Raw genomic sequence first — 14136 nt, 5'->3', positions numbered from 1 at the left:
ATCCACTGCTCTTTGTCACTTATATTCACTTTCTAATTTACAGAATGGTCTGTCGGCTGGATACAAGATAAAATAGATCAACTTCTAACAAATATCTCACATTCTTTCTGGTCAAGAACGTTTCTTTTTTTTTTTTACTGGTTTGTTTCCACAGGCCTCAACAATGTCCCACTCAAGCTGGGGAAAAGAATTTAATGGAAATGTCTGCTTGTCAGTAACCCCCCCAGTATCCAGCGCATCCCTCATTATAGCAACGTGTTTACAGTGTCTTCATTAGCAGCCGTCCCTCTCGTGATAACAGCTCTTAAAAGAAGGCATCAATGGCAGAGATAAGCTCGGCCAAGCTACTATTTTGGTCGACTCAAGTCCCCCTGTTTACTCTGGGAGCATGGGAGCGGACATCAGGACTGTGGTCCTTGCATTGGCCGTCTCCATTTTCCAACCTTGTCGTCGCAAAAGTCCGTTTTCAGGCCCGGGCAGAAGGTAAAGTTTGTGCCACCTCAGCGGATTAGAGCGGATCTAGTTTCAACATGCAGCGCTCCAGATCCTTCCTGTTGCAGTTCTGCTTGTGCCTGGCGGTCTGCGCGGGCTTCTGCACCTGCAAACCTCTCAATAATGACCTGCAGAGCGGGGGGCCCGAGGGACGCTACTCCCAGCTGTCAGAGGAGGATCTTCTGGACGAGGAAGAAGGCGACTTCAGGATGCAGGAGCTCCTGGGAACAATGAAGGACGGCTTTCTGAGGAAGCTCAACCTGTCGGATGTTCCCCAGGAGAACGGCAGGATCTGCCCTCCTCAATTCATGATGGAGCTCTACAACAAGTACGCCTCGAACAGCTCGGCAAACCCTCAGTCTGATGTCATTCGAAGCTTCACCGTCCAAGGTACAGGAACAGAGTTTAACTTGAAATGATTTTTAAAATCCCCATAGTTACACAGCTCGGTATTTAAAAATGACTCCAAATGTAAATTGTTTTTTCTGATATATTCAGAAAGTTTGGTGATATTGTTCTGCTAGAATTTGTTTGTGGATTTTACAGTATTTTAAACCAACTTTTGGTGCGAGGGGCACTTCTCACAGGACTTTTGTGTTGAAGAATCCTTTCAGGTTCTTGAAGTTCTTAAAAATATCACAAGCCTGTATCTTGCAATGCAAGGTTGGCAACCACTGCTCCAAGGTGTTTATTGATAAATGACACTACAGTTATTGTGCCCTGATAACCTAATGATTGCTTTAAAAGACAAAAATTCATGTGTTTTTCCCGAATGGCCAAATTTTAAAAATAATCCCAGAGCGAGAGAAAGCCAGTTAGTTTATATGGATGAAGTTGTGACAAATTCCTTTATTCCATGACAAGGCTCACGCAGTCACGTGCAGCATCATAGAAAGTGTGTTGGCTGTCTCTCGTTTAGGGGTCATATCCACGCGGCAGATTGGGAAAACTCACAGATAAGCCTTTCGCACATTAGTCTCCTAGACTGTGAATAAGAAACGGACCGAGTCGTGACACCACCCAATTCCCATTGGTCCGTCAACCGGGACCAACCGGTTCATGAAAGCGACCACATCCGGACCGCAGAGGAGTGATGTGGAGGTGCAGAACGGGGCTCTGGTAGCAACCTGTCCATCACAATGTAGCACCTCCCTGAGGCCTTCTCTATTTTATGGTCTATTTTACTCTAAATGGCACCAAATGACCAGCGTGGTGTAGTGAAAAAGACTTTAAACTAGTGATTGAGACCATGAATTCCGTTGGAGTTAGATACTGGGAGTTGGCGTCCCAATAATACTTACTTATGACATTTGATAAGACCTACTGACTTCTTGAGAAAAATGTTTTACATTTCAAAAAACGAGATTTCATGCAAATCTCAGAGGCTGTTTCATACAAACTCTCCCCTCTTGGTTTCTATCCAACAGATATCGCTGTGTCTGTAACAACCGGAACCAAGTCAAGGCACAGGCTGCACTTCAACGTCAGCATCCCCAACCACGAGAAGATCACCACTGCTGAACTGCAGCTCTTCTTCTTCTTCCTCCCACGGGGCGGACCCGGGGTCGCCTCCCGCAGCGTCGCGGCCGCCATCGAGGTCTATCAAGTAGACCGCGACGACGCCACCCCCACCACGCCAATGCTGGCTGGTAAAGAGGTGACAGGCGTCGGCAGCGCGTGGGAGACCTTCGATGTGACCGCAGCCATTCGCAGCTGGATCGAGTCGGGCCACGGGGCGACCGGGTTTGATGTTGTGGTGCACGGGAAGGACTGCGGGGCCTCTGGAGACGGAGGAGGAGAAGCTGCAGGCTGTTTGAACCTGAGCGTGTCGGTCGGAGGGAACACTTCGGCGGCGTTGATAGTCTTCTCGGACGATTTGGGCAGCAAGGCGAGGGAAACAAAGAAGGAGTTAAGGGCAATGATCCTGCACGAAGAAGAGACCATCCTACACTACGGCGCCGAATGGACCGCGGGGGACCAGCTTCAAAACGAGATCCCGCGAGTTCAACAGCCGCGCAGGCAGAAACGAAAGGCAGAGCGGGAGTACTGCCGGCGGACCTCTCTCAAGGTCAACTTCAAGGACATCGGCTGGGACAGCTGGATCGTGGCGCCTCCAGAATACGAGGCCTTTGAGTGTCGAGGCCTGTGCCACCACCCGCTGACGGACGAATCGACCCCGTCGAAGCACGCCCTGATCCAGACGCTGATGAACATCAAGAACCCCGCCAAGGCCAACATGGCGTGCTGCGTGCCCATCAAACTGGACTCCATCCCGGTCATGTATCAGGAGAACGGACGCCTCACCATAAGATACCTTTATGAGGAGATGAAGGTGGCAGAGTGTGGCTGCAGGTAGTCACAGAGAATATGGTTCATACGCTGCAGTTAATCCAAGTCAGTCTGATTTTTGTTTGGCCCGTAGAAGAGAAGAGGAATGTCAAATGTAACTTTGCGCATCCCGATTTTGCAGCAGTTGCAGTTAAAAAAGAGCGTAGAACATGGATGTCTCCTACCGAGATGGGTAAGATTTCAAAAAGGCAACAGCATGAGTGAAAGGGATTGTGTTGACCAGGCTGACATGGTGTGAGCAGGGTTACATCCAGCGATGAGCACTCAAGACAAGTACAGCTGAGGTTTAATCGGGTGAAAAGGCATCACTGGATTCCCAAAAAGAAAAGAAAAGCTGTGTAATATCAACACAGAGGAACGACAGCAGATGCAAGTAATATAATAAAAGTCATGCAATTTCTTGCATTAAACATACTGCATGTAGCTTTTCACACCGTAGTCATGGAACAATGCTATGTGGCTTTTACAGTAAATACGTTTTAAACTAAAAAGGAAACCTCTTGAGAGACCAACAAAAGGTCAGCTGCTACATCAGCTGCTGTGAATTAAAAATGTCTTGTCATTGTTTTTTGTTCTGCATCTTGCATCTTGCATGTTAACATCAATAAGCAAAAATCAATCAAGGAGACAGACCTTTACATTGTGTATTTAATATTGGATATATGTACATACAAAACTGAACAAAACTGTAAAATAATAAACAAAAAAACATATCTAAAAATTAATCTAATCTGTTATTGGACCTCATTGGTTACTATTACAAAATAAAATGATTTTTGTTTTTTTGGAGTTCATCAGTGATGTTATTAAAATAAATTAATTGACCTGTTTGGATAGATAGGATGACATTTAATCACAACCTTCTATTTTTTAATCATGTACTAGTTGTTGTGTAAATCTGTACATTATCATTGAAGTGTAATTTGTTAATATATACCTAGATATAGATATATAGATAAATATCTCCATACATACTTGTACAGTGTTCAGCTTGAACATGCATCACTGAGTGGAGAGTTTTTATTGAACTGTATGTCTTGTGTATATTTTCCCTTAAATGAATAAAGAATCTGGTCACAAAATGAAATTCTTTTTAGTGAATCAGCTCATCCATTATTTTCATACCAAAATGTATTTTTCTATGTCTCTGACTTCAGGTGGTGAGTGTTGACTTCTAAAAATGCACCTGTCTTTCCTTCATAAATTGACACTTATCACCTTGGATAGAAAAGGGCTGTTCAAGCTCCATGATGAAAAAGATACATTTGTTTTAGATTTTTATAACCTTGACTTCAAGAAAGCAACATGAAGGGAGAAACTCCTTTTTTAAGAGTTAATAAAGTTGTGTGGAGAATCTGGCTGAGAGGAATAGCAGCTGCAGTTTGGTCATTTGGAGCTTCCTGAATCAACAAGAGTTCATTGATTAACAAGCTGTGAATCATTGTTTCTCTTAAGAAGTCCTCATTTGTCTACAAAAACGAGTTTTGTATAGTTTTACTATGTACCTGTGGGTTAGCTTTTGATACTGTAAAATATTCACTAATGATTTTTTAACATAATTTAGGCAATATTTTGTGGAAAAGTCATGAATATTGTCTGCATGCATCCTTTACACCATCAATACAAATCCTTTGTATTTGTTACTATTGTTGGGTCATTTGGGTCATTTGGGTTAGGAGACGGCCGATTCACAGTTAAACTTCTCAGAGGTCAATACTTGTATCGCATGAAGAGAAAAACATGTACGAATTCCAGTGTCACTTTTGTAAACATTCAAGGTCAGTGACACGTCCTTATCAGACCGAGCAGGCGGCAAGTTCATGTGGACACTTGCACATCCTTCCGGGATGACCCATAATTACCCTGGTCTCAAAATAGCATCAAAAATAAGGCAGTCGATACCATTTCAATTCCCAAGAAAATAATTGGCTCAGTTGACCATAGCTTCCAACATAGATTTCTCCATTACCAGTATAATATGGCATAAATTGCAGGCTCAACAAATAGTTTTGTCCACCAGGAAGAAGCACAATGTGCCCTCAGTTTGATTCAAAGGTTCCCATCAGATCTGCTGCCTGCGAGACATCACTCCAGTTAGAGACTGCATATGTAAATATATATAAAGAGAGAGAGGAAGAGGAATTATTACCAGTGCCGCACAGTGATTGTGGTGTGTGTGTGGTGTGAATAAAGTAAATTTAAAAAAGCATTACACCCTGATCATGTTTTCATGAGTACTGTTGTGTGCACTAGATTCTGTTTTTGCATTGAGTTGTGTCTCAGTAGTGTACTTGAGAGCGCCTCAGTAGTTTAGTCCTAAACGGACCCTCATATCAACCGGTTCTCCCCTGATGGACTCGTGGACATCAGAACTTGTCGAGCTGCTCTTTTGGTGTGAAAGTTTGAGTTTTGAAGTGAGAAGGTGTGGTTGTGTTTATGTAGCTTTAGAAAAACGTGTTGTGTTTAGACATTGGACAACATGGAGGAAACGTTTGTGAAATGTGTTTTAGCATTTGAGAAAAACTGTAACACAGCTCGTTCGGAGTGTCTACTCGCCTCAATATGTCAGGAGAGAGAGAGAGCAGCAGATATTAGAATATCGAATTTATGTGTTATTGCGAATGTTAGAACGGCATTTTTGAGTAAACAGTAATTTGTATAAATAGATAAACATCAATTGTATGTATTTGTATTCAGGTGAAGGAGCAACAGACACAAGCCGCCCTGATTCTGCACTGCAGCCTGCAGACACTTTATCCCCAACAACAAGTTCTGATGTCCACGAGTCCATCAGGGGAGAACCGCTTGATATGAGGGGCCGTTTAGACTAAACTACTGAGGCGCTCTCAAGTACACTACTGAGACACTCATGCCATCTCACCATACAATGTGAGAGCATCTCACTTGAGCTGTGCTCTATGGGTGCTAGCGGTTATCTTTGCAGCGCCAGTCTCATCTTTTCCCGGAGAAAGGTCGGCCCGGGAGATTTTCGGGAGGGGCTTTGAAATTCGGGAGTCTCCCGATGTCAGGGCATGTCTGTTGTATAGTGAGATCCTCTCACGTTGCATAGTAAGAGGGTGTCATGTTGTATAGTGAGATCCTCTCACGTTGCATAGTAAGAAGGTCTCATGTTGTATAGTGAGATCCTCTCACGTTGCATAGTAAGAGGGTGTCATGTTGTATAGTGAGATCCTCTCACGTTGCATAGTAAGAGGGTGTCATGTTGTATAGTGAGATCCTCTCACGTTGCATAGTAAGAAGGTCTCATGTTGTATAGTGAGATCCTCTCACGTTGCATAGTAAGAGGGTCTCATGTTGTATAGTGAGATCCTCTCACGTTGCATAGTAAGAGGGTGTCATGTTGTATAGTGAGATCCTCTCACGTTGCATAGTAAGAGGGTGTCATGTTGTATAGTGAGATGCTCTCACGTTGCATAGTAAGAGGGTCTCATGTTGTATAGTGAGATCCTCTCACGTTGCATAGTAAGAGGGTGTCATGTTGTATAGTGAGATGCTCTCACGTTGCATAGTAAGAGGGTGTCATGTTGTATAGTGAGATCCTCTCACGTTGCATAGTAAGAGGGTGTCATGTTGTATAGTGAGATGCTCTCACGTTGCATAGTAAGAGGGTCTCATGTTGTATAGTGAGATCCTCTCACGTTGCATAGTAAGAGGGTGTCATGTTGTATAGTGAGATGCTCTCACGTTGCATAGTAAGAGGGTGTCATGTTGTATAGTGAGATCCTCTCACGTTGCATAGTAAGAGGGTCTCATGTTGTATAGTGAGATCCTCTCACGTTGCATAGTAAGAGGGTCTCATGTTGTATAGTGAGATCCTCTCACGTTGCATAGTAAGAGGGTGTCATGTTGTATAGTGAGATCCTCTCACGTTGCATAGTAAGAGGGTGTCATGTTGTATAGTGAGATCCTCTCACGTTGCATAGTAAGAGGGTGTCATGTTGTATAGTGAGATCCTCTCACGTTGCATAGTAAGAGGGTGTCATGTTGTATAGTGAGATCCTCTCACGTTGCATAGTAAGAGGGTGTCATGTTGTATACTGAGATCCTCTCACGTTGCATAGTAAGAGGGTCTCATGTTGTATAGTGAGATCCTCTCACGTTGCATAGTAAGAGGGTCTCATGTTGTATGGTGAGATGCTCTCACGTTGCATAGGAAGATGCAACCAAAGGGGGGGTAGTGTTTGCGGGGGGGGGGGTGGGGGTGCTAGCGGTCGCCGGGGGGGGGGTGCGACCGGGCTTACGTCTTTCTTCTCCTTCTGAAGGCCCTGCCAAAGCAGCCGACCCTCTCAGCTTCCGTGTTCTTCTCCGGTCCTGGCGTCTCGTCACCATCGGTGTGCTGGATGGTGACATTTTCAACTTCTGCGTCCCTGTCCACATGGGAGCGCCACGCCTTCGCTACGCCGCTCCCTATGGCGGACAGGATGATCCAAACGCTGCATGGCTCGGATGACGGCGGTGCGTGTTTCTCGACTTTGCTAAAACCTGGAATTTTTATACCGCGTCGGGTCTTTTCACTCAGATCGTAAACCGCGTAGTTCTCCCAGTGCCTCAACAGACACAGGAAGGACCACGCTTTGTGCCTTATCTCATTGTACAGGTCGACGTGTGTCTGGGACCCGCTCGCGGTGCCGTCCGACGCCCCCGGGGCGGCCTGGGGCGGGGGGCGGCCTGTCAGGTGCGCGAAGAGGATGTTGGTCAGCTCCTCTGCGACCTTCAGGGATTTGAATGTATTATCCCAATCGGGATTACGTGGTCTGTGGTTTTTCAGCGTCAGCAGCTTGGGCACAAAGGTTTCTATGTCGCTCAGCAAAATGGGGAGAACGTCTTCTGCCAAGTCATTCTTGAACTTTTTCTTCATTTGCTCCAGCATGCGGTTCAGCCACGTTTCAGCGAATAACGCTGTGAAAAAAATCCGGAGTGCGGTTTGTGGATAGGCATAGGAGCCCTCCCACCACAGGAACCACTCGTCGAGAACTTCCTGAGCAACATCGTTCCGGAAGGAGCTGCAATGATCCAGACATGCAAAATCTGCTTCGGACATGTCATCTAAGAAGGGGTTCATGAACGCGTTCCCTTCTTTCACAATTGCTGCTTGCAGGAGTTTGTGTTTTGTACCCTGGTACCCTGGTTCCTCAACATTGGAATCCTCGTCGCTCATCTCCAGGTCAGTGAGCACCAGGTTGTCCCTCGGGTACCTCTTTATTCTTCTTTGAAATGTGAACACCCGGTTGTTTTTTGCACTTAGTTCATATATCATTTTTCCTGTATAATGAACCATTTTGGCGACTCTTCTGGAGGGAATGATGTGGCGTGGGACAAAAGACAACACATTTGGTGGGACTGATTTGATCATTTCTGCCACCTCTCTACATATGTATGCGTTCAAGCGTCTTGAGCTTTTACGCACAAATTTGCCCTCCACTTCCAGGACATCTTTCAAACTTTGCGTCACCATGTCACCCAAAACGGCCTGGATTTCTTCTTTGGACACCTTGATTCTGTCCTTTACAGTTTTGAAGAATGCTTTAGATATGGTTATTATTATATCTATAAGCATTTCTGCCATCTGAATGATGGTGGTTTCGTCTCGGACGCGGGTCTGTAACTTCTCCCACTGTTCCAGCGTCATCCTTTCGAAAAAATATTCGATCTGTGGCAGCTCTATGCTACTCTTGACTTCCTCCATCTCTTCTGTCGGTGCGACTTTTCTGCCGAACTTGATATTTCTGAGCATTGAAAACATCGTGACCTTTAGTCAAACACTGTGGGATCACAAATGACTGGAAACACAAGTGTGAACCTCGATCGTCAAAAGATCAGTGTTCACTGACGTCATCCAGCCTGAGCAGTGGCTACGCAACTGTTGCCAGGCAACTGTTACGTCATAAATTACGGGCTATGGAAGCGTGAACGTCAGTCATCAAAAGATCGAAATCAATGTCAGGTGACCACCACGTGGTGATGACGTGGTGGACGTAGATCGTGGGTGGACGCGGACGCTCGTGCGCTCCTCGTCTACAGGACTCAACATGAATCTCTCTCTGAATGTTTGAGAAAGTGACGTATGAATATCGTCCTGCTTTTTTTCATACGATAATGCGCCCCATACGAAGTATAAAGTATAAATCTCTGTCGGTAATTATGGACGTCGGGTATTAGAGTAAATTTAGCCTGGTCTGTGAAGGATAGGATATTGGGGATTGACTTTTGAGGAATTATATATATATATATATATATATATATATATATATATATATATATATATATCCCTTATATATCCCTTCCGGCTATAAGGACTGCCATCATTATTTTAACATCTACAATTCACAGACTTCATCTCTGACGTATCTGGGGACGACCTGTCAGACTCCTCCAGGTGCTACATCATCAGATTATTACTCCAATCTTCAGTATTTCTTTAAACAAATCACACTATTTTCATTTATTTAATGATATTTCACCACCCAACTTGCATATTTCCAACATATGAAATTGCCATGTTCTCCTCTCTTACTATTCTTTTATCACATTTGAAAACTAGGGGTTTTAGGCACCGTTAACCCATATTTATGCATGAAACACAATTTGATCATTATGAAAATCGATAATGACGTACGTTATTAGTATGTTTAGTATCTTCAGTGTCACTTCACTGTTGCATCGCTGTAACAGTACCAGCAGAGGGAGTAAGTACCAAAGAAAGCTAAACTGACTCTTCCCTTTACTTTACGCAATTGCAGAAAACAACAGACACCAACTGAACATCTGCTATTAAATGTATACAACAGACAAGACAATTATTGGGTGGTTCTTGACAGATTTCACGTACTTGCCAGAAATCGATAAGAAAGTTTCTCTTTGTTTGACCATGACGAAATGAATGAGCAGCTGTAAGTGTTGAGTATGACTGTAACCAAAAGGTGGATATCTCAGTGAGGTGATGTGTGTGCACCACAGCAGGTAACCACTCGAATAAATTAACTAAACATTTTATTATAATCTGAATCACAAACTATTTAAAAACAGCACGGACAGGGCTCAATTGGGTAATTAAGACCCGAGGACAGTTTCCTTACCAAGAGAATTAAAAGCCCAGTCGATGACGGGTTTCTAAAAGCATCTAAAAGTCTCTCACTATAGTCACCACTTGGCGAAGGTCCTCCTGCACCCTTCTACTCCGTGCTGCTCCAACTGCAGACTCTGCTGTTTCTCGCCAGGCTCTTTAAAAAGGTGCCGAGTGGCACACCTGCCATCAATTTCTGGCACGCACCTGTCGACCCTAATCAGATGGCGTTAGACACACACACTTAATAAAACAAGGTAGATAACAACAACAAAAACTTAAAAAGCATCCGCGATACATCGCCCACTGAACACAACAAACACATGCAAACTATACAACTAGAAGTCAAAGCATGCAGATACAACTGAAAATAACAATAAAAATTACAATAATCAAACAACGTGGTGTCTCACGGTTACACGACCATCATGAGTTTTCCCATCCTCTATTTCATTTCACTCCATCATTTTCCATCTAACAGCAATGGCTTCCAATGATAATTACAGCCACCAAGAGGCTGAATAAGCGAACCCACAAACCTTAGACCCTTTCCCAAGATTTGAATAACAATTGGTCCTCATATGACACACTTACATATGTGTTTAAAATACCTTGTGTAAATCTAAGACGATTATCTGTTGCAACAACTCTTTGTAACTACACCTATCAGGCTAGGTTATTATCTTCTTACATAAAACAATTTAAGATTATGCGATTAGAAGTTTATTGTGAAACTAATCCTCTTACGTGTGTGCTAACAGAGACCTTGCAACCAAAACAGTGCCATTCGATAAAGAACCTCATCGGAGAAGGAGGTTTTGGCTTCAACAACCTTCACCCTCAGACTACTCATTTTTTTGTCTGACTAAACTGACAAAAATGACAAAACCTATCTTCCTGGTGGCACCTCTGCTAATATTGGGAAACATTGCCTTCATCCATGCCGGGTTTGCCCCCAACATCATTGTTGATATGGCAAAAATCGTCATGGACAATTACTGCTCACCGGAGAAGCTGGCGGGGATGCAGGAGGCTATTGAGGCAGCGGGCAGCAACACAGGGGTCCTCAGCATTCCAGATGCTGAAACCTTGGCTGATGTACTCAGTGCCGGAGTTCAGACCACAGTCAGTGACGCCCGTTTGAGGATCTCCTACGAGCCAAACTACGTCCCTGTGGTTCCACCAAAGATGCCTCCCTTGCCCCCTGACCAGGTAATTGCGGTCCTGCAGACATCGATCAAGCTTGACATCCTGGAGGGAAACATCGGCTACCTAAGGATCGATCACATCCTCGGGGAGGATGTGGCTGAGAAGGTTGGTCCGCTGCTCCTGGACCTGGTCTGGAATAAAATCCTGCCAACCTCAGCGCTCATCTTTGACTTGCGCTACACCAGCAGCGGAGACATCTCCGGAATCCCCTACATTGTGTCATACTTCACAGAAGCCGGAACCCCGATCCACATCGACAGCATCTATGATCGTCCATCGAACTCCACCACTAAGCTGCTCTCTATGTCAACGCTGCTGGGGGAAAGATACAGCGTAAGCAAACCCCTCATTGTCCTCACCAGCAAAAACACCAGGGGCATTGCCGAAGATGTTGCCTACTGCCTCCAAAACCTCAAGAGGGCCACCATTGTGGGAGAGAAGACCGCTGGGGGTTCAGTGAAAGTCGACAAAATCAAAGTGGGGGACACCGGCTTCTACGTTACCTTGCCGACCGCAAAGTCCGTCAACCCCATCACTGGCTCCACCTGGGAGGTCACGGGTGTGACCCCTAACGTGGAGGTCAACGCCGAGGACGCCCTCGCTACCGCCATCAAGATCGTCACCCTCCTTAACCAAGTGCCAGCCATCGTTGAGGGATGCGCGACCCTCATCGCCGACAACTACGCCTTTGAAGATATTGGCGCTCACGTTGCCGAGAAGTTGAAGGGGCTCCTGGCGAGCGGCGAGTACAGCAGGGTGGTCTCCAAGGACAGTCTGGAGAGGAAGCTGTCAGCTGACCTGAAGACGCTGTCCGGGGACAAGAGCCTGAAGACCACCAGCAACATCCCAGCCCTGCCGCCCATGGTGAGCCTGATGGGTGTGGTCTTTGGGTGTCACTTGTTAATGTTCAAACACAGCTATTTAATGGGTTATATCATTTAAATTTGCACAAAATGATCCTGTCTTTAAAACTTTTTAAAAGGTATTTGTTGTAATGTTGTTGCGCTGCATTCGAGGCAACAATTTAAATGTTTTAATTATGGAGGATATGTTGTCAATATTATACATTTGGAAACATGTCTGATAAGCAGCAAATATATTTAATCGTGTGAAATGTGTATGTGAAATTCTAAAGAAAAAAACACTCGCTGAGACTCGTGAGCTCAATGATGGTTGTATAACACATACTGGTGTTGTTTTTTTACCCACAGAATTATTCTCCAGAGATGTACATTGAGCTGATCAAAGTCTCCTTCCAAACTGACGTATTTGAAAACAACATTGGATACCTGCGCTTTGACATGTTTGGAGACTTCGAGGAGGTCAAGGCCATCGCCCAGATTATTGTTGAGCACGTGTGGAACAAGGTCGTGAACACGGACGCTTTGATCGTGGACCTCAGGTGGGTGAACTGGTGCGCACTGGAGCTTCTACGCTCGAAGGACCTTTCATTTCACGGTGACTCTAACCGTTGTGTGATTGTTCCGCTGCGGTCCGTTTGCAGGAACAACATTGGCGGCCCAACAAGTGCCATCGCAGGCTTCTGCTCTTACTTCTTTGACGGCGACAGGCAGATTGTTCTGGACAAGCTGTACGACAGACCATCCGGGACCGTCACAGAGCTCCGGACCCTGCCTGAACTCACCGGTAAATCCAAGTCACATCGACATGGAGGTTTAGGGGTAGATAGTGAACATAGTACATATCACCTCAGGAGATGGTGGTGCACGTTCAACATTTAGTGCTTTTCATGTGTGCTGTGAAGCCGTCTGAATGCGTTGCTTGAATAAGTGACGGCTCTAAAGGTCGTCCACGCGCTCACCTTTCACCTTTTCCGGGTGTTTGGTAATTGTTCCACTTTGCCATCCTCTTCCTAAGGCACGAGGTACGGCTCCAAGAAGAGCCTGATCATGCTGACCAGCCGGGCGACCGCCGGCGCCGCGGAGGAGTTTGTTTACATCATGAAGAAACTCGGCCGCGCCATGATCGTCGGAGAGACCACCGCCGGGGCGTCCCACCCGCCGAAAACCTTCCGAGTTGGCGAGACCGACATCTTCCTCAGCATCCCCACGGTCCACTGTGACACTGCCGCCGGGCCGGCCTGGGAGGGGGCCGGCGTCGCCGCTCACATACCCGTCCCCGCTGACGCCGCCCTCGAGACTGCCATGGGTATCTTCAAAAAGCACTTTGCAGGCCAGAAGTGAACCAAAACTCCGGCTCCACCCATCGCGATTGGTTGAACCCCACTTTTGCTTTCACCAAATAGATTTAGGGATTTAAAATTAAGAATTGTTTCAGAAGTTGAAGAATGCAGATTTGTAATCTTCCATTTAGTCAAAACTTAAGCCTTTTTATCACGACTATTTGTAAAGTAGAGCAAAGGCACAACAGTATTTCTGGTAAATGTTACTCTGGCTACAGTAAGTGATGCGGTTAAACCAATTATTTTGTGAAATGGGTATGAAGTGTCCTGTGTGAAAGATCAGTTTTAACTTTTTGACATGTCCCAGAGATTAAGATAAGAGAAAACAAATTAAATCGTTGCCGTTCTTATATTTTGTTGGAGTTTTGGAATCTGGAACTCTGTGAAGTGACCCTGTTGTTGCTCTGGTCAGAAATGAGGATCACGTCCACTTTGTGAATGGGAAAATACATTAATTATGCCACGTGGGTCCGCTTGGATTGTATTGTTTCTTGTGGTGAGACACAATAAAAAAGCACAAATACAAGTGTCTGTTGGTCATGTTTTACAACCAAGGAGGCATCAGACAGACAAAAAATCAAACCAAATGTTTTTAAGGACATATTTTAATCTGTACCAATACATTGTATGTCTTTCACAAGCTTTTTAAAAAAATATTTCTTTCATATTATAATAATTATTGAGTTTGAATAAGAATTCAGTTGATTATTTCTGTCGTGCAAATTCCAACCATGAACCCAGATAATTGGTTGGCCAAGACTCCCTGATTAGAAACAATTGCTCACATTTCTCCTAGTTC

The 14136-nt window shown here is 44.9% G+C and overlaps 2 protein-coding genes across 2 annotated transcripts; both read left to right on the top strand.

Moving 5' to 3' along the window:
- Nucleotides 1-288: 288 nt before the first annotated feature.
- Nucleotides 289-3922, top strand: gdf2 (growth differentiation factor 2). The gene is made up of 2 exons (XM_037464578.2): nt 289-882; nt 1920-3922. The coding sequence occupies exons 1-2, from the start codon at nt 531-533 to the stop codon at nt 2846-2848; spliced, it is 1281 nt and encodes a 426-aa protein (XP_037320475.2). The 5' UTR covers nt 289-530; the 3' UTR covers nt 2849-3922.
- Nucleotides 3923-7642: 3720 nt separating this feature from the next.
- Nucleotides 7643-13863, top strand: rbp3 (retinol binding protein 3). The gene is made up of 5 exons (XM_037464577.2): nt 7643-8026; nt 10687-11998; nt 12346-12536; nt 12639-12781; nt 13013-13863. The coding sequence occupies exons 1-5, from the start codon at nt 7902-7904 to the stop codon at nt 13336-13338; spliced, it is 2097 nt and encodes a 698-aa protein (XP_037320474.2). The 5' UTR covers nt 7643-7901; the 3' UTR covers nt 13339-13863.
- Nucleotides 13864-14136: the final 273 nt, after the last annotated feature.

Source organism: Pungitius pungitius, chromosome 21, assembly GCF_949316345.1.
Source record: "Pungitius pungitius chromosome 21, fPunPun2.1, whole genome shotgun sequence".
Lineage (NCBI taxonomy): Eukaryota > Metazoa > Chordata > Actinopteri > Perciformes > Gasterosteidae > Pungitius > Pungitius pungitius.
This window is presented reverse-complemented; position numbering and strand designations above follow the sequence as displayed.

Excerpts from the sequence above, each read along its gene's own strand:
- gdf2 (XM_037464578.2), top strand. The coding sequence starts at position 531 with ATGCAGCGCTCCAGATCCTTCCTGTTGCAGTTCTGCTTGTGCCTGGCG. Across the intron at positions 883-1,919 it reads TCGAAGCTTCACCGTCCAAG|ATATCGCTGTGTCTGTAACA; the intron begins GTACAGGAACAG and ends TCTATCCAACAG.
- rbp3 (XM_037464577.2), top strand. The coding sequence starts at position 7,902 with ATGTCATCTAAGAAGGGGTTCATGAACGCGTTCCCTTCTTTCACAATT. Across the intron at positions 8,027-10,686 it reads TCCTCGTCGCTCATCTCCAG|AGACCTTGCAACCAAAACAG; the intron begins GTCAGTGAGCAC and ends GTGTGCTAACAG. Across the intron at positions 12,782-13,012 it reads GACCCTGCCTGAACTCACCG|GCACGAGGTACGGCTCCAAG; the intron begins GTAAATCCAAGT and ends CCTCTTCCTAAG.